The sequence below is a fragment of the Orbicella faveolata genome, unplaced genomic scaffold, assembly GCF_042242905.1.
Source record: "Orbicella faveolata isolate gen_17 unplaced genomic scaffold, um_ofav_v1 contig_2, whole genome shotgun sequence".
In the NCBI taxonomy this organism is placed as follows: domain Eukaryota; kingdom Metazoa; phylum Cnidaria; class Anthozoa; order Scleractinia; family Merulinidae; genus Orbicella; species Orbicella faveolata.
The window spans coordinates 15,912,154-15,934,318 of NW_028301547.1; the positions used below are offsets into that span (position 1 = coordinate 15,912,154).

The 22,165-nt window shown below is 38.3% G+C and overlaps 2 protein-coding genes across 2 annotated transcripts in view; both read left to right on the forward strand.

The window, feature by feature from the left end:
• Positions 1 to 181: 181 nt before the first annotated feature.
• LOC110044127 (uncharacterized) overlaps positions 182 to 22,165 on the forward strand; it is a 41,487-nt gene continuing 19,503 nt past the window's right edge. Inside the window, exons 1-8 of the mRNA XM_089289878.1 lie at positions 182 to 306; positions 2,571 to 2,633; positions 2,949 to 5,114; positions 5,877 to 6,071; positions 6,480 to 6,574; positions 6,666 to 6,725; positions 7,492 to 7,635; positions 17,127 to 17,249. Of these exons, the coding sequence (XP_089146004.1) occupies positions 283 to 306; positions 2,571 to 2,633; positions 2,949 to 5,114; positions 5,877 to 6,071; positions 6,480 to 6,574; positions 6,666 to 6,725; positions 7,492 to 7,635; positions 17,127 to 17,249 (2,870 nt within the window). The 5' untranslated portion in view covers positions 182 to 282. The remainder of the gene's footprint in view (positions 307 to 2,570; positions 2,634 to 2,948; positions 5,115 to 5,876; positions 6,072 to 6,479; positions 6,575 to 6,665; positions 6,726 to 7,491; positions 7,636 to 17,126; positions 17,250 to 22,165) is intronic.
• Positions 8,725 to 15,529, forward strand: LOC110044166 (uncharacterized). Its single transcript, XM_020749692.2, has 2 exons — positions 8,725 to 12,346; positions 13,590 to 15,529. The coding sequence occupies exons 1-2, from the start codon at positions 11,793 to 11,795 to the stop codon at positions 13,840 to 13,842; spliced, it is 807 nt and encodes a 268-aa protein (XP_020605351.2). The 5' UTR covers positions 8,725 to 11,792; the 3' UTR covers positions 13,843 to 15,529.

Sequence of the window (22,165 nt, forward strand, 5' to 3'; positions counted from 1 at the left end):
TAAAAAAGTGAAAAATAACAAAAATACTAATACTCGAGGAAAGCGCAGGAGAAAGCATCGTCCTTAGTGAAGAATACGTTGTTCGCTACTCTCTGCACGTGTTGCAGTCCTATCACTGTGAAAAGCCTGGGGACTTCAGAAATCCGGGATATTGATGATTCCCATGTTCCCGCGAAATTCGAGACAAATTATTTTGTAAAGATGGCGGCCCACTCGAGCGAAGAGGATCAAGAACCAGCGGCTTTTGTTTAGGCGTATAGACAGTCTTTTATTATAAACAACATGAGCATGAGTGAAAAGGACACAGTAAGTAAACGTCTAAAATCGTGCAAATGCAGTTTATATAGGGTTTTTGCCTTGGTTTTCGTAACCGTAATGGCGGTTTCAGCTGTCTTAGGAACCATTTTGGACGCAAACCTTTGCCAGAATAAGCTTAATGTTTTGGAGATATGCGCCAATATCACACTGAAGAATGGTTTTAAATTCTTCGCAAGAATTGCAAAGAAGACATCAAGGGATTCATGAATATTAGGCTTCAAAGAACTAGAAGTCTTAGATGTGCTGTGATTTATAATGTGGTCGACAAGATTTCTGTGTAACCCCATAACTATGGACGTACAATTTCGATCCATGATTGCCATTCGTCCATTCATGTATCGAGGATAACATTACTTTGAGGGAAATTTTATGCATATTTCATAATTATGGGACTACATGGAAATCTTTCCTCACTGCTGATTTCTTAAGTTAATACTGTTATATTTTAGCAATCTTAGGTACTTTTCCAATATTTAAGGTGGCCGAACACAATTTTCGCGCACACTTATGCTGATGCAATTCAGCATGTGCACAAGGCTTGCAAAAAACAAACATGCCGTCAATAGAGTGATCATTTTATTTGCTCAACACCCGCACTATCTGTGCTATTTTTCTCTATAATTGAGCGCAGTGTATTGATGGTTTTAATCTTTTATTACAAAGATATGTTAGAAAAGGTAACAATGCAAAGAACCCAGCAATTCTCAGCTTTTTCGTTGTTACCGAAAAAACCCAGTTAAATGCAGCGCATGCGTAGTAAGTAAAAAAATTGCGATTGAATGAAAAATTGCTTTCTCGGAAATACGCCTATTTCTCGAGAACCACTCATTAGAATTTCAAAAATTTGGCATGAAGATACTTTAGGATATAAGTAACTGGAGTATTGAAAAAAATTGAACTTAAACAAAGGAAATTCTAGATATTCCAGTGAACCTTCAACAAGGGATAATTAAAGATCTCTCTGTTAAATTATTATCAAAATGATGTTAACTCGTGAGTATCGTTACAAGCTTGCTGCATGCAAATTATAAAGAACATCTAATGACTAGATTTTCTACAAATAAACTAAACCGATTTTAAAGGCTTGTTTATATCTTTTCATGTTGCCATGGCAACAGCACATAAGTCGGCTTGACTATCAAAAAACCAAAGTTTGTGTTGTTAACTAGCTTGCTGCCATTTTTGGCGGCCGAGGGATCAAGGGTTTTAGAGAAAAAGGTAAATGAAACACAGGTATCAAAAACTGTGTTCAGCCACCTTAACACTTCACATCAATTATTGTTGTGAAAAGTTAACTATTTAGAAAGTTAATGAAGGGTTTACCTAGAGATCGTAACCTACGAAAATCAAAATCCTGGGGAACTCCCATATTGGGTGAGGTTACCTTTTCTTGGTTGACCCAAAAAATTTAAAAAGGCATAATGAAAAACCTTTGTCCATATATAAATACCGTAATCCTCAAATTAGCGCCCGGGGTGCTTATTTCAAATTTAGGAGAAGACAGGGGGCTCTTATTTGAGGGGGGCGCTCAATCGAGGGGGGCGCTTATTAAATTTTTCCAAAACGTGGCCTGACATGATCATTTATTAATACATCATATCTGCATAAACAGCAACATAAGCTGTTTATCAACCTAAAAAGCTGATCCTAAAGTTTAAATCGGGGCACCGTTAGTACTTGTAATTTTTTTCCAAACTTAACGTATTCAGAAACTGAAACAATGCACAAATCTAATACTACACGATAAAAACTATACATCCCTTTGTTGTCTCATTACTCATCCACGAAATGGGGGGAAGGGAGGGGCGCTTATTTGAGGGGGGGCGCTTATTTTAAATTTTGGCAGATAGGAGGGCACTTATTTGAAGGGGGCACTTATTCGAGGGGGGATGCTAATTCCAGGATTTACAGTAGGTGTGCTGCTGGACTGACTTACAATCATTGAATCATTTCCGAGTGTTACATTTCCTCTCTTTTGAAAGAGAGGTTCATGCATGAGCTTTGTTATGAAATAATTGTATTTTCCTGCAAGCAAAATGTCACTTTTATAATATGAGTTTCTGCACCACGGCTGATTATGAATTGGAGGTAAAAGGAACATTACTCATTACTTATCAAAGAAAGTGTGCAAGAGTGCAATTTTTAATGTAACTTATTTAGTAGTATTAGTACTGAAAAGCACCCATGGAGACTAATAAAATTTGTATTGCATTGTAAGAGTGTCAATACTAATAGCTTCTCTATCTATATAGGTGATAAGGCAGCGGCTGATAGAACTGGAAAGGAAACATGCAAAGGCTTTGAAAAAACTTCAGGTCAATTTTCTGTCTATTTTTGTACAGTTGTGAACGAGTCTTGCACATTATCCACACCACTAGTGCAAATGATGGTGCTAGCATTCAAAAGTGGAACTCTTATCAGCAGACATCCATACAATAGATGAATATTTCTATATCTGGTTTACATGGTTATTCACTCGTGATGGAATGCAGAATTAGTGTTTGTGTGTGACCAGGCCTGCTAATGAGGTGTCCACCTACGGGAATTTCCAATAGATTAGTTTAACTTTTCTTTGTCACAATTACTTCAGTCAGTGATTTAGAACCCATTTACAACTCTCCTTTCTACAGAGAGCTGAAAGAAGCAAGCAAAGGCGGCAAACATTTCATGGTTTTGCAGTTAAAGATGACAAGACAGATCATAGTGTAGATGCTCAGAACAGGTCTAGTACACCTCTGTCTGAGAGGGTGTTTTCCCCTGATGTTAGGAAATCAAGTCCCTTATCACGTCACAAAAAACGGCTCTGTAAAAGTGTTTCATTCAAGGACACGGTAGATACCAGTAGACAAGTATGCCTAGAGAAAAAATGCAATGAAGATGAGGAAAGCAGTAGACCTAAGGAAAGGTGTAGAAGAAGATCTGCACCAACAGGAGGAGAGACTGAACCTGAAGTTGGCATTAAAGCATTACAGGGACACACTGAAAGCAGCAGTCACAACTTTATTGCAGCTGATAGAAATTGTGTTAATTCATTCAGTGACGCTCCTCTGTTGCCTGAGAGGGAGAAGATTACTGACATTGATGTGGTTGGGGTAGATCACAGAGATTGCTCCAGGACTGAGGATGGTCAAGACTATACTGTGAACATAGCAGAAATTGTAGGTTGCTGTTGTCTTCCTGCAGATATTCCAATTATGACTACATGTCAGGAGTGCAGTGATTCAGCTAAGGAAGTTATTGTTGTTGAGGAGATGGAAAATCCAGGCATAGATACTGCTGTTGTGGATGACATTCATTTTTCAGGTCATAAATCAGAAGAAAACTTGAATAAAGAAGGCTTAGTATCACTTAGTGGTAAAGCCTCTGTAAAGGCTAAAGATTCCTTTGAAAAGGGAGATGCCCATAGGTGTTCCTCTGTACAGGAACATGACAATGTTTCTCTGCAAAACTGGCACTGGTTGCATTTATTCGAAGAGGAGTTTCCAAGGAGAAGTCCAAGGCTGCAATCAATACCCAACTTTGGGAGCCAAACAGGTGTTTCCCAGGATAATAGCCAGCCAAGGAAAACAAAAAGAGCAAGATCAAAACACTTGAGGACAAAGAAAGAAATCCCCTCATGCAGCAAAGACAAAATAACAAACTGTAATGTTTCAGACACTACTTCGTGTAACAATTTCGCTGAAGAAATAACAACTGAAGATTTTGTTTTTCCAAGGCCTTCCTCAGAACAGATGAAACATGGTGGTTTCCTGAGTGCTGTAGTAGATTTTTCCTTACCTGATAATGAGTTTGCAAAGTTGAAGCTTGCAAAGATCAAAGGTGCTTTGCCAGTTGAGAGGATTAATAGAAAGGCAAATGAAAAATTGGAGATAGCAACTGGAGAATGTGACATTTTGCCAGAGTCAAAGTGTGAGGAAGAAATAAAGGAAGGCTGTTCTCATCCTTTGACAAAGGTTGCAAGTTCTGCTCTAGCTTGTTCAATGCAAGTGGAGGCCAATTCAGCTGAAAACACATTAGAAGGAAACAGGACCAATAAATTGCAGGTCCTTTCCATGCCTGTAAATCTAGTATGCAATAAGCAGTCAGAGTGTGCTGTGAACAACTTTCTGTTAAGTTCTGAACACACTCAAGATGATCTCCTCTTGCAAAAAGAACCTGTAAAAAGTTTCAATGTTTCCCCAAAAGTACGACCACTAGAGAATATAGCCACACAAATGGACTTTCTTCCTAAGGCAGATGTGGAATCAGGTCATCATGACAGCAGTTGTGTTGAAACTTGTGTCTCAGCTGAAGCTGATGATGTTCAACAAACCAGCAGCATTGAAAGGAAAAATAAACTCAGTACTGATGACTATGAACACCACGATTTGTGCAACGAACAGGGCAAGCTAGACTATAAAAGTGTTTCTGACAATAATGAGAGGTTATTAGTTACATGTACTACAATGCAATGTGACTCTAGAAGACCCCATGAGATTAACAAGTTTTCAAATGAGAGAGACTCTAATTTCTATTGTTCTAAAACAGATGATATACATAAAACTTGTGGCACAGAATTTCCTTTGGAAGTTGATATAGGAATTCAAAAAACCCCAGAGCAACTAAATGATCAAAGAGAGCTGTTCAATTTAACTGAAATGAGATCAAGTCCATCCACTCATGAACCAAGGATAGGTGATCAAGCTACTCCACATGGGAAAATGAAGGAGCCACTAGAGACCTCACAGTTATCATGTATGACATCACCTGAGGATCGGTCAGAACTTTCTCCTGTTCTGATGATGGCTTGCTTACAGGTATGTCTCATGTACTATTCATCCCAGATTTGTTCATGCCACCTTTATCGTCCTTTCCAACACTGATATACAATGGTCAGATATCCCTTTAAAGTATCAGGTCTCCCTTGTGAAGGCACAGTGTCCTTACAGTTAGGGTCCTAGATTCCAGATTGAGCAGCCTGGGTTCAGGGCATTGTCCAACTAAATTTGTGAAAATTTCCAACTAAATTTACTTTATGATCATGTAATGTCATGACCAAGTACAAAAATGACTTAGCTTTGACAATATCTCTTAGAAGATTTTTTTGAAAAAGTGTTATTCTCATCTCCTATCTGCTTGCAATTTGTAAGGATCAATAAATAAAATATTGTAATTCACTTTCAGTTATTTCATCCATCATAATGTGTAACTCTGTTATGTAGCTTGAATAATCTTAAGACATGGAATTGGACTTGGTTCATACGGGTCCTGGAAGACCTGGAAAGTTCTGGAATTTTGTTGTGGCATTTTCCAGGACTGGAAAGTCCTGGAAAAAGGTTACTGGTCCTGGAAAGTTCTGGAAAAACTCAAGTAAAAAATATGAAATGTATGGCAGACAGTAAGGAAAATTAACATTGAGATCTTGGGAGTGAAAGCGTTAATGTGAATTTTAGAGTCCTGGAAAAATCAATCTGAGTCCTGGAAATGTCCTGGAAAAGTCCTGAAAATTTGTTTCTGAAAAAGATTACGAACCCTGATTGGAAACCAATGATTTATATGGCTCCTTTATTTTTCAACAGCACCATATAGAGGGTGAGAATAATAAAGTGAGGTCTGTTTCTCTGTCATCTTATGAGCCATCTGCAGAGAAGGATGTTACCCTGCTAAAGAAAAAGAGAGATATTTTAGCTGTATGTCTGGCTCATTTGGTTGTAGTCTGGACAGTTGCACCTGGATTACAATGGACTGTGCTTCACAAATGGAGTCTTCCCACTGTAAGAAAACAATTAATTGAAACATTATCCTTGTTGTTTATTTGGTATACTTGTCAAAAGTGATGTGATGAACAGAGCTTCACTTTGTGCAAACTACCAGAAGAAAACAATCATTTTTATACTTAAATGAACCCTGACATATTGTTTGCAAAGACTACATTGCAAGCAATTCTGAACGCCCCAAGAACTCAGTATTTGGAAAGGTGCAATAAACATTCAACTGCTGAGTGCAAGAGTTTATTCTTGTAATTCAATATATAGGTATTTCTCTTGTTGATTTATTATCCTTAAAAGAAAGAAAGACATAAGGACACCTAGGACAGATGAATACAGGCTGGTGAATGGACTGCTGGTTGATTTTTAAGTCACTAACGTAGTTATTAATAAGAAATCCTCTTGTAATTGTAGGATGGAGGAGAAGAGTTTGTAAGTGTACAGATTTTACCATTGAAATCTCATGTTGCTCTTCTGGTTGGAGGGAATTTTAATGGCGGAAATGGGAGGTGAGGAATATGATGGATTGAATAAGTGTTTAAAGGAATTATTTGGACAATGTTGGATTCTGTTTTCAATGTTGACTTTTATTCAATGCAGGATTCTTGGGTATTCTGAGCTGGAAGGTGACTATTCTTTTGATTTCCAACAGGATGATCAGTAAGTTTAATGTTACAGTAATACTGAGCGGCTTTTAATTAAGTGTCATAAAACCAAATCCGAAGTAATCACTCTGGCCAATCACAAAAAACACAGGCCATTCAGTGAACCAATCAAAACTAAAAGCAAATACACGAAGCTGACACAAAGCATGGGAAAAAATGTGCAAGCAAGTTGCAATTGGTTTTGGTGTCACTTGTGATCGGAGGACAAAGTTGTGTGAGTTTGTTAAGCCAATCTTGGCATAATAATGCAAGTTACTTTCCACACTCAAGTGGAAACTTCTCTAAAAATGCAGATTGGATGGTTTTGTTATCAATAACACAGAGGTGGGAGATTGAGGTTGGGAGGGAGAGGCAATACCCGACTTAATCATTACTTTGTTGTTCTGAGGATCGTAAGCTCCAGGTTGGACCTGGGGTCTTTGTGTTGCTTTCTTGGGCACGTTATTTGACTTAAATCTCACTGGTTTACAAAAAAATATATATAAGTGGGTACTAGCAGTTACTTGGGTAACAACAAAAATGCTGCAGGTAACTTGTAATGGACTAGTATCCTATCCAGGGGGAGTAGAAAATACTCCTACTTCTAAGAGGTCAAACCAAAGTGAAGCACCAGCTTTTCATGAAACCATGGCCACTCAGTTTTGAAAAGGTTTTACTTTACTTTGCCACTCCTGAAGAGGCTCCAGCCCTCTGAGTTATAGTGACCCTTTTTCTTGGGAACAAAGGTGCTACTTAGCTGACTTTTACATTTTGTACTCTAGGAAAAACACACGTGTCTTTTCAACCATGTGTTTATTATGTGACACAATGGGAATGAGTGGCAATGAAGGTGTAGTGTGTGCTATTGCAAGTAGAACATTTCATGAAGTAACATTGACCAAGTGGACGTTGGATGCCATTTACCTGTGAGTACCATGCACGTGAAATTCCTCCTCTGTAAAGTAACTCGGCAACAATTAAGATGCGAGGAAACTAAATCAAAAACACTCAGGTGATGGTAGTATTAGGGGGTTACCGTGGTAGATTTGCTGGTTTCTGATTGGTCAACAGTAGATGTGCAGGGAGCGGTTGTGGAGTGTATCATCATGGTTCTTACTCTAACGTTTTATGTTTTAACTTTTAAAAACTCTTCCCTAGCTGCCTTGAGCAATTAGTTGCTCACTGTAAGGCTACCACTGTCCCTGTTTGTTAGTAATGTGGCTTTGTACACCTAGATGGTGTAGGGGCCACCAATAATATGCATGTCAATGATTGATGCGATCCCTATGATTCCTGAGATCACTCGGCAATCATATAGAAACAAATCTCGCAGCAATTGCAGAGATCGCCGAGGTTTATATTTTTCCAGTAAGCAACTTTCCAACTTCAGTAGTCGTAATGGCTGTGGCTATGAAAAGAAATAACAGAGCAGGATACAGTTTAATTGAACCTGAGTAAGAAATCTCACTTCAACCTCAAATTCAGCAACTGAGGCATCGTTCTTTATCTATTGTTTCGTTTTGCCGATTGTAAAGAATGTTCTAAACGAGGCAGGTTGCCTGTGCTTGGAGGTTTCGTAGTTTCCATTAGGGGACACGTATACTCCTTTGCCTCAAATTAAATTTGTACATATACAAACAATTTTCTTTTGTCAAATGTTGACATACAAAAACGCGCAAATGAGAAATAAAAACCTAGCTTTTCTCCTCAAGGTATTGCCATTTCTGGAAATCCTAAGTCGATTCTTTCCATCTTCATCTAAAAAGTTGTAAGAGGAAGCTGCATCTGCTACTTGGCTGAAAAAGCACTGTCGTGTGATAGTACGCAAATGACCATTCTATCCCTTGGATTGTGCGCAAGATCGCACCACGTGATCAGTTTTGGCAGATGACGACGAAGGAACGATAATCCCTTCTGATCCTTGAAAAGGAAATTAATTTTCGTTCTTAGCTTCATACGTACAAAATTGAAGATTTGTGACTGCTATCTTAAAACAATAATAAACAATTATTGGATTCGGTTTTTGTGATATCCAGAATAATCAAGGTCGAGGTAGGGGTTATCAGCCGAAGCCTTCGGCTTTGCTTCTTCACTGACGGCAAGCAACACAAAGCGCGCGAACTTGACATGATTACCCTTAGAAATCATGCACCGCGGTCATACATGACATGATTACCCGTGACCTTAAGTGTCCTTGACATGATTATTGTATAATCTGCAGTTATGACATCACGGGCGCTGATTTCGAAAATTTTTTTTTTTTTTTGCGGTGTCACGGTGATATGTGTATCCCCGTGATATTTGTATCCCCGCACACATAACACTAGTGATATGTGTATCCCCCGTGGGGATACACAAAACACTGATACTCGCCTGGGCATTCAACGAACAAAATGGCGGCTCGCTGTAAAGAGTAGGAGAAACCAGAAATTAGTTCGCGCCCAATGGAGCAGCTTAGGATTTCTGGAGTTTGGTTGAGTTCCAACCGACTCGATTGTATATCTGACTAAAACTTCGATCAGCGGATAAACATATCACTAATTATTTCATGGCGCAGTGATCTGTGTATCCCCTAAACACAGCCGTTACGTTGGCTTTCTACCTAATCGAAAAAAGGGCCAATTATTGCCGAAATGTGCTGGCTGCCTACTCGCGACGACGTTTATACCAAGGTTGAGGTTTGCGGAGTTTCCAACTCGAATGTCTAAATATCTAAGCTGAAATCGCGTGCAGGGGATACACATATCACTAATTATTTCATGGCGCAGTGATATGTGTATCCCCATAAACACAACTGCTATAATATAGCGCATCAACCTTGTCAAAACTGCAGGCAATATTACACCCGACATTTTTACACGGCTTGGGTTTACTGGAGTTTGAAACTCGATTATTCCACTAAAAACGCGTGCACGCGTGCACGGGATAATAAGGGATACACATATCACTGATTATTTCATGAACTAGTGATATGTGTATCCCTATGGACACAGCTGTTATATTGGCTTTCTACCCAAGAAGAAAAATGCCCATTACATTTGCATTGTCAAAACTGACTTGCTAGAAATATTCACACCCGGCATTTATTCATAGCTTGGGATTTCTGGGGTTTCACTGACCTCGGTTGTATAAGACTGCATACAGGGGATACACATATCACTAATTATTTCATGGCGCAGTGATATGTGTATCCCCTGAAGACAGCCGTTATCTAGGCTATCTACCGAAGAATAAACGTCGATTATTATGAAGCTTGCTAGCAAAATTGCTAGTAATTCACCGCGCAATTAATATCGTCCTAGAAATCCCGTGCCGTGAAACTCAAATTGAAATATATCTAGATCCATTTGGTGTTCAACTTTAAATTCATTATATCCTGCTCGCAGAAAACCAGTTAGGATAAGAACACAATTCCAGCAGCAGATACGTAAGCTTTTTCAACTACAAAAATTGAGATTTGCGTTTAAAGTCTGTTTGGGTTAGTCGTTCGTCCAGTAAGGGACCGGACGACGAGAGCGCTTTCAAGGAGGATATTACTATTTAAAGTAGAGGGGAGGGGGGTGGGGGATACACATATCACTGGCCGCCATTTTGGAGGGGATACACATATCACTAGTGATATGTGTGCGGGGATACACATATCACTGTGACAGCGGTATGCGTCTGGAAACTGAGGGACAAATAAAATGAGCGAAAAACAAAATTCGCTTTGACTTGAAGCTTTCAAAAGGTGATTCGGACGCTCGCATTTACAGGTCGTAAAAATCTTACAATTCATTTTATTTCACAATTCTTGGTATAGTGTCATAGCCAGCTCCATAAACTTTAATTGGATATAAAGGTTTAGGTATCTACAGTTTAAACCGGACGCGCTTGCATCACTTGGACGTGAGACACCTCTAGAGGTATACGGTAACCTCTCTCGTCCAAGGGATGTAGCGCGTCAACAACAAACTAACAACAACAACAAACTTTCATTATGACTCGCATATTTACAATTTTACAGAAATATATGCACATTAAGTTAAAAAAGCTTGACAATAGCAACAGCGCGAACCCGCAGGTAGCCTGGGATAATCTGGGCGGGCCACATCTATATTTATATTAGACCATTAATACATAAATAAGATTGTTATGCAACTACTTATAGAAGGATCGGCTTAAACTGTAGATACCTAAACCTATATCATATTAGGCTTATAAAGCTGTCTATCACACTATAACAAGAATTCCAACTCGAACTGTCGATCAAATGCCAAAGTAACTTGGTTTTCTCATATGATCTATTGTACCATGTTTCCGGCCATTCACAAAAATTTAATGTGTCCAGCATCCAGATCCTGCTCACTGAGCAAGAAATGATCTTGTTACGAAAGCCTCAAAGCGCCGTGCAAGATCAAGGAATCGTGCGAGTTGAGAACGTTCCTTTGATAAGCACAGCAATGTGTTCCTGATTATCTTCCTCTTACCTTATGGTTCCTTATTTTCGCAGGAACTTAATTTCGTGTAAATGGAACAGCCATATTTCGTGGGACTTAAATTTCGCAATTTGCCAAAACAAATACGTTAATAGGAACTATTTGTCACAAGAATGACTTGTTTTAATATTGTACAAGTATATTATATTTGAGTTGATGATAACTTTAATAACGGAGGCTCTGGACAAACAATTCATTCCACTGGTTGATCTCTACTAAAATTGTTTGATTACAGCAACTACAGACCTTCAGGAAGTTTAAAACTGTTTCATGGGGAGAATTTTCGTTGAAGTTCTCGATAATGAAACTTATGATGCCACGTCCGGTCAGAAATTTACTTCTGTTTTAAGGTCCCTTCGTTAAAATCTGATGAGTTATGTACGTGCTCAAACGGGGTCAGCTAAAGATCAGCGAATGGATATTTTTGGGAAGGGACGAGCATTGGATTTATTTCGCACTAAAAATGCCGGCTTCCTCGCCGCCGGCTGAGGGGGAAATCCCCCTAAAGTCCACGTCCATTTGCTGGCTGTTTGCCAATAATGTGATACGTAAGAATGAAAAATTGCTTATTGTACGATTGAAACTGAAATTGGAAACCAACGGATATGTTTGTTTATCTATTTTTGCGTAGCTGGCAAAGCTGTAATTTGTCCAGTAAACATCGAAGAAGGATTCTTGCCTGCCCATTCCTCTCCCGGCTGCAACACTCCCATATTTTTGCCAGCAGGATAATTTACTTCCTTCTTTTTTCGAATGTACCCTTTAGTTTGTTGTTTCCAATTCTGCTATCTGCTTCAGGGTCTCCTTGTGGTATGGAGGAAGACGTTTTATACTTCGATCGGTCCAGTAGTAAAAGAAAAGTTAAGCCCTATCAGAGCTTGACAGAAAATTCGAAAGCGAATACACAGTGGTTTGATCCTTCCACTGGTCGGCTATGTGCGATGCAAGCTAACCCCTCTATGGTACCTGTGTCTATGAACCATAAACAAGGTTTTTTTGGAGGTGCACATAGCTCATCTTTAACTGAAACTCGCGGCCAAAGTTGTTCATCAAAAGAGTTTGAAGACAAAGTGAAATCAAAGAGACGACATGGCGAAGGACCGAATTATTCGCCGACGAAAATCGGGAGAAGTGTCACTGGTCTCATATATTGTGGAAGGTGGGTAACGTTGAAATTATGCGTCGTACTTTCTTTTATATCCTCTGACCTCAACCATACTGCGATGCGTCTTTTTATATGCTGCGCTGCGATGTTGATACTGTTTTACATATACTTTCACCATGGCTTTCACCCAAGAACTGTACTTCCGTGTTTTGGTATACTTGATAAATGTGAAAACCGACTGTCGGGAAGCTGTTAGCCGACAGGTTCACTCAGCACTGAGTAAATCCTTTTATCAAAATTCTGAAAAACTTGCTGGGGGGCTGGGGAAGGGGGGGTGGTGTGATGCCACCCCCACTTGCTCTTGAAGCAATTTGTCTTGCCAAATCTCATTACACAATTACACAATTTTAAACAAGCAATGAAGAAACGTTTTTTGGACAACCAGGTTATTGCCACATTTTAATTTATCTTAAACAGTCTTACTGTTTAGTCTATATTAGCATTTTAATTCATTTGTTTTAATTTATTTATTGTTTCTGATGCTTTGTATTTATGTTTGTTAGAGTTTTTTTAGCTTTTAGAGTTTTTTAATATCTATTAGTATAATGAAATATTGCATTTTTAGATTTTTAGATCTTTAGAATTATCGAAGTGAGGGCCACAAGATTTTTAGTGAATGTTCACTATTATGTTTTAACCCTTGATAAATAAAGGCTTTACTTACTTACTCTCTCACGCTTTGAGCTTTGATGCATTTTACTAACAACGGAATTCAAAAGATATGCTCAGATTAACTATTGGTTAGCCTGTTTTAATTTTTTTTGTGACGGTTTAGTTCCTAAGGTTTAAGATTTTGATAATGAAATAATACTAGAGTACTTGATAATAAATTGTGTTTTGTAGAGATGTATGTAAACTGATGTATTGGTTTTTCTTACAAACATGTGACGTAATGTTTGTTCTGAATTTTTTTTTCTGTCAATGAATTTTATTGAATAACCAAAATTGATTTTAAATGGGAAAAACAAAATGAGAGAATATAATTTGATATTTTAAATGAAACGATGCTAACATCTCCAATGCACGACAAATTAACAAATATTTTTGCATAATGCGTGACACCAAGGTATGACCAATCCTATTATGGTTCTTAAAATCATTTCTTCTACCGACTAGAACAACCATTTTTGAACACAAATCATAATCTGCCAAAATTGTTTCATTAATTTTTCAGTAACCATTAATTTCAGTAATTTAATAAGATTAAGATAAAAGTTTCTTGTTTGGTTGATTTCAGGTATTTTGGGGTACAATCCCCTGGCCATGATGGGAACTGTGGACCAACCAATGGCCCTAACTGCCCAGCCTGCAGAGTGCTAAAAAGTGAAAGAGTAGAGAAACTTCGGAGAAGAGGCAAATTGCAGGGGTGGACTGGTGAGGTTTATTGTGGCCGGTATTTCGGTATTCAATCTGAGGGTCACGATGGCTACTGTGGTCCAAATAACGGCCCTTCTTGTCCAGAATGTTACAATGAGCTTTTACATTCTTAATGTAGTGTGATCAGACTTAAGCTTTATGTGATCTAACTGACCCATTTTCGTGTTTGGAGTGTTCTAAAATGTAACTCTACTCTTGCACATCCTTCACACCCTTTTTCTAGTGCGAAACCCAAGGTAATGTTCACAAAATTGGTGAAGCTCACTTGTGCACATTCCAGGTTAAGTGTATGTTGACAATCACAACATCTTGAACAATGACGAGACTGTTTATATTTTAGTTCTAATTTCTCAAGATGTTTCGTCACAGGCAGTTATGGTCATGTGGGTTTTTCCAACTTCCAGGGCTGCATTTGATGCTGCAGAGTAGGTGGTGTGAGTTTTTTGTTAACCTATCGTAGAATATAGTAGAATATAGTAAAGCTGAATGGGAACTGGTGAGAAGAGGAGTCCCCTAGGGACGTGTCCTTGGTTCCATATTTTTCAACATTCACATCGATGATTTATTATGCCATATCAAGCAGGCAAACCTGAATGCCTACGCTGTTCATGAAGAGTTGTACTCGTGTTACAAGGACCTCGAAACACTAAACACACGGCTGGAACATGAACATGGAATTGCTAACAGTTGGTACGAGTGAAATGGCGTGATTGTAAATCCAGACAAGCACCAGGCAATGGTGCTTGGCACGAACAGTAATTACGAATTCTCTTTTCCCGTTAAGAATTCCATTGAGTTATTGGGTGTAACTGCTGACAAGGATTTGAGCTTTAATCGTCACATCTCACAGATATGTGAGAAGGTTAACAAACAATTCAGTGTTCTCAAGAGATTTAAAAGTATCATTACCAGTAATGTCATGCTACGTTTATACAAGGCTTTTATCCTACCACACCTTCAATATTGCTGTCTTATTTGGCATTTTTCTGGCAGCGGAAATTGTGACAAACTGGAGTCTTTGAACAAACGTATTTTACGATTTATTTTTAATGATTTATTGCCTGTCTAGTTATGATGAACTGTTAAAGAAAGCAAAGATGGCATCCTTATACACTGGAAGACTTCACAAAATTCTTATGGTAGTTTTCAAGAGCTTATTTGTTTCTACGTATCCTGGATATCTAAAAGAACAATTCGTTTTTCGCAACTCCAGTTTTTCATTAAGAGGAAAGAATATTGTGGCTTCACCTATACTAAGAACAACAAATTATGGACTTGAATGCATCCGATATCAAGCTGCAAAAATTTGGAATTAGCTCCCATACAGTATGAAAACAATAACATCATTTAAAGATTTTAAGACAGTCATAAAGAAAATGAACTTTTAGTAGTAGTTATAATTATTGCATTAGTAGTAGTTTTAATTATTGTATTTTAATAATTTAATTGATTTATGTACTTTTTTTTCTTTCTTGAAGATATTAGCTCAATAGAACTACTCTGATAATTCGAGTTAAAATAAATTGTATGTATCTATGATGTAGCAAACCTAGTGCAATTCCGGTTTTGATTTTGTGGAAAACCACTGTATCAGTATAACTCAAGTGAGTACTTACTAATAATAATTAGGTAAAATTATTATTGTTTTGCTTAGTAATGAGATAAAAGCTTACAATGCAAGTTTAAATTCACAATCAGCCTCTTTTACCACATTTTGAATCTTTAGTCAGGGAAAGTTAGATTGTAGGATATTTGATTTCTAGATAATAAAAAATGACAATGTTAATTCATTATTAATAATTTCTGTTTTTATGTCTTGTGGCTCTATTTGCTCGTTAATATATCTATTTTGTGTATACTGTAGAACTTCCAGTTCAGAACACCTCTCGTGAGCAACTACCTCTCCTCAGCGACCAATTTTCTAAAATACCAAAAGTTTCCAAGCAAAATCACTATATTTGGAACCTCTTGTAAGCGACCACCACTCATAAGCGACCACGACCACTTTTAGAGCTAAAAGTTTGAAATTTTCTTTTGTTTTTAACCTCCCGAAAGGGTCCACTGAACAGATAATTGAGCGGAAATTGGCTTCTAAGGTGTTGTAAACGTCACCATATTAACAGTTTGTGCAATGCCTAAAAGTGTGTACTCACCTCGCCTAATAAATCCATAGCATCAATCCCTTCCTGATTGTACATCTGATTCACATGCATACAGCTGGATCAAGACTGCGGTATAGTTCTTGTAAACGCTGTTGCTCCAGTAGCCAGTCTTTGCAAATGACAAAAGACCTTGTACACTCCCATGCCAACTGTTTCAAACCCACACAAAACACAAATACGGTTAGTGTTAGCGTGCACCCATATGCACAAGTAATTCCAAGTATATTACAGATGGATTTGGGAGACTGGCAGAGCACATGTTAAGTTAGACTTGTTCTCAAGCAACCCTTTAATACCTTTCTCTGTACTCTACCAACTTACCACTTGCATCCATAACTAGACGAATGAATACAAACTATGTAGCAACTTTAAATAGCCATCTATGGCACATCGGATATGAGATGGCAGATAGCCAACGAGGCACAGCTCTGAGTTGGCTATAATCACCTCATATCCAGCGAGCACGAGCGGAATAATTGTTTTATTAATAACACCCCCAACATAGAAAACTAAAATAAAAATAAAAACACCCTAACAAATTACGTGAGCACTTGTCATATTTGTGGAGCATGCCAACTCTTGAATAGCCAATGATTCAGTTTTTGATAATAAGTGTTAGAACCATGATGACCTAATCCACAGCTGTTTATTTACACATCCACACTGGCCAATCAGAAGCCAGCATATGTACCGTAGTAACTGTCAATAGTATTAGACGTCAGTATAGCTACAAACATAGTAAAGTCATGACCTCGAAATAAAAACACTGATGTAGCTCGTTTGAATCGTTACTTCAGCCCAAGCTATAATCTTTCTGCTTTTTGCATTGGTAACTGCTATTAGCTTCACTTGACCTCCTTTGTCCACGAGTAAATGTGGCCTGAGTGAGGATGATATCTTGATTGGTCAGAATGTAGATATGAAATGATCCTTGCCGCTATGAGACAACTGAAGTAGTTGCAAAGGAGGCTTTAACGAGATTCTTATCTGTAAACCCATGCGAATCCGTAATGCTTGTGTAGTCCTCTACCAGTTGCACCATGAGGCTGCTGGAAGGAGGTCACAAGATCAATCTGGCAAGTGAAAAAGGACATTGAACTGCAGATAAACTGCAAATGAAGTCATGTTCCCATGAAAAAGTTACTAATCAGTTGTAAAGGCAAGTCTGAGAGAGCACGTTGCTCTTATTTCGATCAATTTAATTTTAATTGATTTTTTCCCTTGGTTCCATCAAGGTCGGTGAAACAGCAACATTGTTTTGCACCAATAATCACTGAGAGTGACTTGACATCCCTTCACGCTGTTCAAGGTAGCCACTGCCTTCTCCTGGGGACAACAGATGATAGACTTTTTCTGTGGTAAGTTCTTGCTCAGGATATGAACATCATGTCCAGCTGACAGAGCACAATAAGTCTACATCTACATGTACATTGAATGAAGTCGGCCAAATCGCAAGATATTTCACCAACTTTTCTTAAAAATAGATTACGTATACTTAATGCTTAAATAATGATAATAATAATAATAACAATAATAATAATAACAATAATAATAATAATAATAATAATAATAATAAAGGGCATGGAGTAGGACAAGCTTACTTAAAACAAGAAAACTACTCACCCTATCAAAAATGCATCACACAAAAGCAGATGTAGACAAACTCTACCTCCCAAGAAATGCTGGTGGTAGGGGTCTTATTCAATTAGAAGCCTCTTACAAAACAACCACGATAGGGCTCGATACATACCTAAAGAACACTGATGATGCCCTAATCGAACTAGTGCAACTCTATACAACTCTATACAAAGGCAAACAGAACAATTCAAACAAGAACTAGACCTAACAATACCAGATAAACAAGCAGAAGAAACAACCACCAAATATGCAAAGAGAACCAAACAAATGGCACGAAATAAGACCCAAGAAAAATTAACAAAGCAGTGGGAGGACAAAGCCCTACATAGAAGATACCCAAAGAGAATAAAGGAAGCAGATGTTGACCACCACAAAACCAACCAGTGGCTCAAAAGCAGTGGACTGAAGGCAGAAACGGAAGGATTCATAATCGCAGCCCAAGACCAAAGCCTAGCTACCAGATCATACCACGCCAGCATTATCAAAGACGGTACTAGCCCCCTATGCAGGATGTGTAACAAATACGACGAAACAATCGACCATATCGTGTCTGGGTGTCCTGAACTTGCGAAAACAGAATATACCCACAGACACGATAAAGCAGCTGCGTATATACATTGGAAAGTCTGTCACAACTATAATATAAAGACATCAGAAAAGTGGTATGACCATGAGCCGGAAACAGTTACAGAAAACGAGGATGTCACGATATTATGGGACATGCCAATACACACAGACAGGAAAATAACAGCCAACAGACCCGATATAGTGATTTAAGACCACAAAACGAAAACCTGTAAATTTATTGACATGGCAGTACCATCAGACAGAAACACATCCGTGAAAGTCACTGAAAAACTATCCAAATATAAGGACTTGGAAATCGAAACAAGCCGAATGTGGGACATGAGAACGGAAATGATACCAGTTATCATTGGAGCACTTGGAGCTATCAAAAAGGGACTAGAAACTTATCTTGGAAGAATTCCCGGCCAATTAAGCATCAGTGAACTACAAAAGATAACCTTGCTAGGTACAGCACACATTTTGAGGAGGGTGCTATCAAGCTAAAAACTGGCTATCCCCTAGTGCCCCAGGACCATGGTTTGGTCTCGTCCCTAAGGACTCTAAGCAAACATTACGTGAGGACGATAATAATAATGATAATAATAATAATTAAATAATGAACTCCAAAAACATCATGTGGTTCATCAAGCCAATAATAAAATAATAATCTGGTAACCTGGCCTTCGCCGAAGGCGGACGTGTTCTTGCTAGCTCCTTTAGAAGAAATTCAAAACTTGTAAAATAATGTAATCAACGAAGGCTGCTTGGCTTTAATTCGCTTAAATAGCATGGGAAAAGAAGACGCCCGAGCCGACAGTCGTAAACGGTTAAGGGAGAGCGGCTCACAGACTGACGGGGAAGATGCGTTCGACGAAGCCGACGGCCATTGTTGTGGGGCTTTTGCCAAACTAGATGAAGTCAGTGGAAAGCTCGACAAAGTGCTAACAAGACTCGGCGAGTTAGAGGCTATGCAAGGTAGAGTGGCAGAATTGGAAAAAGAAAATAAAAGTTTACAAGAAAGCCTGAACACCGCTCAAGCCGACATCGTCGACCTAAATTCATCTTCAACCGCCACGTGTGCAACACTGGAAACCCACGCAAAGAATCTGGAAGACCTCAGTGCTAAAATAAAACATCTTGAGTGCCGCAACATCACGTTAGAAGCATACACAAGGCGTGAAAATCTAAAAGTGTTTAATGTTCCAGAAGGAAGAGGTGAGTCACTTCTGCTGAAGATCAATTGAAAATAGTGATGCGCGATAAACTTAAGATCCCAGAGGAAGATATCGAACAGATTCGTTTCGAACGCGTTCACCGCATCCCTACTAAGAAGAATACCAATCACGGACAGAACTCTAAACCAAGGCCTATTATAGCTAAATTTAGCTTCTTTCAAGACAAGGAGTATGTTTGGTCTTTTGTTAAAAACTTGAAAAACACCAACATTTCAATCGCGAATGATTTCCCCCGGGAAATTGATGAAATACAGAGAACGTTATATCCCATCTTGAAAAAGGCCAAACAGAGAAAGCAAACAGCTTATTTCAAAGTTGATAAGCTAATTATAAACGGGCAAATCTACAGAGGTGAAGAAACAACCAATCTCCCATACTACGGTCTCATTATGGATACAGGAAACAGCGGAAACCAAAGCCAAAGCGGTCGCAGCGCAACAGCACATCAATAGTTAAGTTTAGTTTAAGGTTTATGTGTGTAATAAGTGCTAAATTATTTAACCCTCCTTGTTTAACTGAAAATGTGATTGCTCCGGAAACTTCTTACTTTATATGTTACTGTATGTTTTTCTGTAGATTAATAATTTGTTTTAGGGCGATATTATCGGTTTATGTGCACTATATTTTCTTGCACTCTGCTATACCATCGATATCAATTTCGTATTATGACTTCTTCTATAATACCACCTCCCCAATTCAGCTCTAATGACCGATCACTCTCTTAATCTACTTTCTCTCAATGCGAAGGGGCTAAGCAATTTCAGAAAAAGGCGAACAATTTTCACGTTCTGTCGAAAACGAAACTCTGATATAATATTCCTCCAAGAAACTCATTCGACATTGTCAACACAGTTAAAATGGAAAAACGAATGGGGTGCAGAACTTATTTGCTCCCATGGGAGCTCAAACTCTCGAGGTGTTGCAATCTTAATCAAAAAAGGTCTTGATTGCGTTATTCACTCTCAAATTGTAGATACATCGGGGAGGTACATCGTTGTTAAAGCCGCTATCAAAGATAAAATGTATGTTCTTGTAAACATTTATGCACCAAACAAAGACGAAGACATCATTAAATTCCTCAAAAATGTGTTAACTAAGCTGCAAACCGAAAATTTAGATTCAGAAGAAAATATTGTGATTGGAGGTGATTTTAATTGTCCTCTGAATCCTACACTGGACAAAAAAGGTGGCATAATGACGCCTAGGAAATCTGTGATAAATTGCATCAACGATGTCCAAAGTCAACTAGATCTTGTAGATATATGGAGAGTTAAAAATCCGCAAACTAAAAGTTTTACCTGGAGTCAACGATCTCCGCCGATATTCTGTCGCCTTGATTATTGGTTGATTTCTAACAATTTACATGACTGGGTCAAAGCCACAAATATAATCCCCGCCATCAGAACTGACCATTCTGCTATCTATTTAGAATTTGGGAACGTGGACAAAGAGGCTAAAGGTCCTGGGTTCTGGAAGATGAACACCTCCATATTGGAGGATGATGAGTACATTGATGACCTTACAAAAATGGTACCAATTTGGATCGCGGAAGGCCGAAAAGAACTTTCCGACCACCGTAATATTTGGGACTGGATAAAATATAACATAAGAGCTCATGCTATAACATACTCCAAAAAGAAGGCAAAGGAGAGAAACGAAAGAGGATCAAAACTTGAAAAAGAATATACTGAAGCGAAACAGGTTTTCGAAACGGACCCCAATGATTCGAATGGTAACAATTTAAATGCGGCTAAGGATAAGCTCGAATCATTTTATGATGAAAAAGTCAACGGAATAATAATCCGTGCCCGAGCACGTTGGCATGAACACGGCGAGAAAAGTACCAAATATTTCCTAAACTTAGAAAAAAGAAATCATGTAAAAAAGCATATAAGGAAACTAGTCATCAGCGGCGTCGTAAAGAGAGATCCTTTTGGCATTCTTCAAGAACAAAAACGATTTTATCGAGAGCTATACAAAAGTTCAAATAGTGATGCGGAAAACCGTCAGAACATTGTAAAGTTTCTAGAGAATTTGAATATACCTCAATTAACCGAAGAACAAATGTTAACCTGCGAAGGCAAAATTTCAGCTGGGGAATGTTACAATATCCTCGAAAGTTTTCAAACCAACAAAACTCCCGGGAATGACGGAATTCCTATAGAATTCTACAAATTGTTCTGGCCTTTAATAAGCGATCCTTTTCTTAAATGCGTGAACGAAAGCTTTGAAAAAGGTGAAATGTCTTGTTCTCAAAAACAAGCGGTAATTACTCTAATAGAAAAAAAAGGAAAACATCGTTGTTATATTGAGAACTGGCGTCCAATCTCTCTCGTAAACGTTGACACAAAAGTTATGTCTAAGGTGATCGCCACAAGAATTTAAAATGTTCTTCCAAACATTATACACCATAACCAGACTGGATACGTGAAAGACCGATATATCGGCGAAACAATTAGATCAGTTTTTGATATTATGGATTTCACTGCAAAAGAAAGTATTCCGGGACTAATGATATTTATTGATTTTGAAAAGGCATTTGATAGCGTAGAATGGGATTTTCTTCTCTATTGTTTGAAATCCTTCAATTTTGGCCCTAATTTCATCCATTGGGTTAAAACGTTCTACAGAAACATACAAAGCTGTGTGATAAACAACGGACTTTCATCTGAATACTTTAAGCTTGAACGTGGGGTACGACAGGGGGACCTGCTCTCTCCTTACCTCTTTGTAGTTACTATAGAAACATTAGCAATTGCGATTCGACAAAATAAAGATATAAAAGGTATCTCTATTGGGAGTGAGGAGACAAAAATTCTTCAATACGCAGATGA

What these genes read in the sequence shown, in the direction of transcription:
- LOC110044166 (XM_020749692.2), top strand. Translation starts at nt 11,793, where the DNA reads ATGTTTGTTTATCTATTTTTGCGTAGCTGGCAAAGCTGTAATTTGTCC. An exon ending in GGTCTCATATATTGTGGAAG is followed by an intron (nt 12,347 to 13,589) that starts GTGGGTAACGTT and finishes GGTTGATTTCAG; the next exon opens with GTATTTTGGGGTACAATCCC.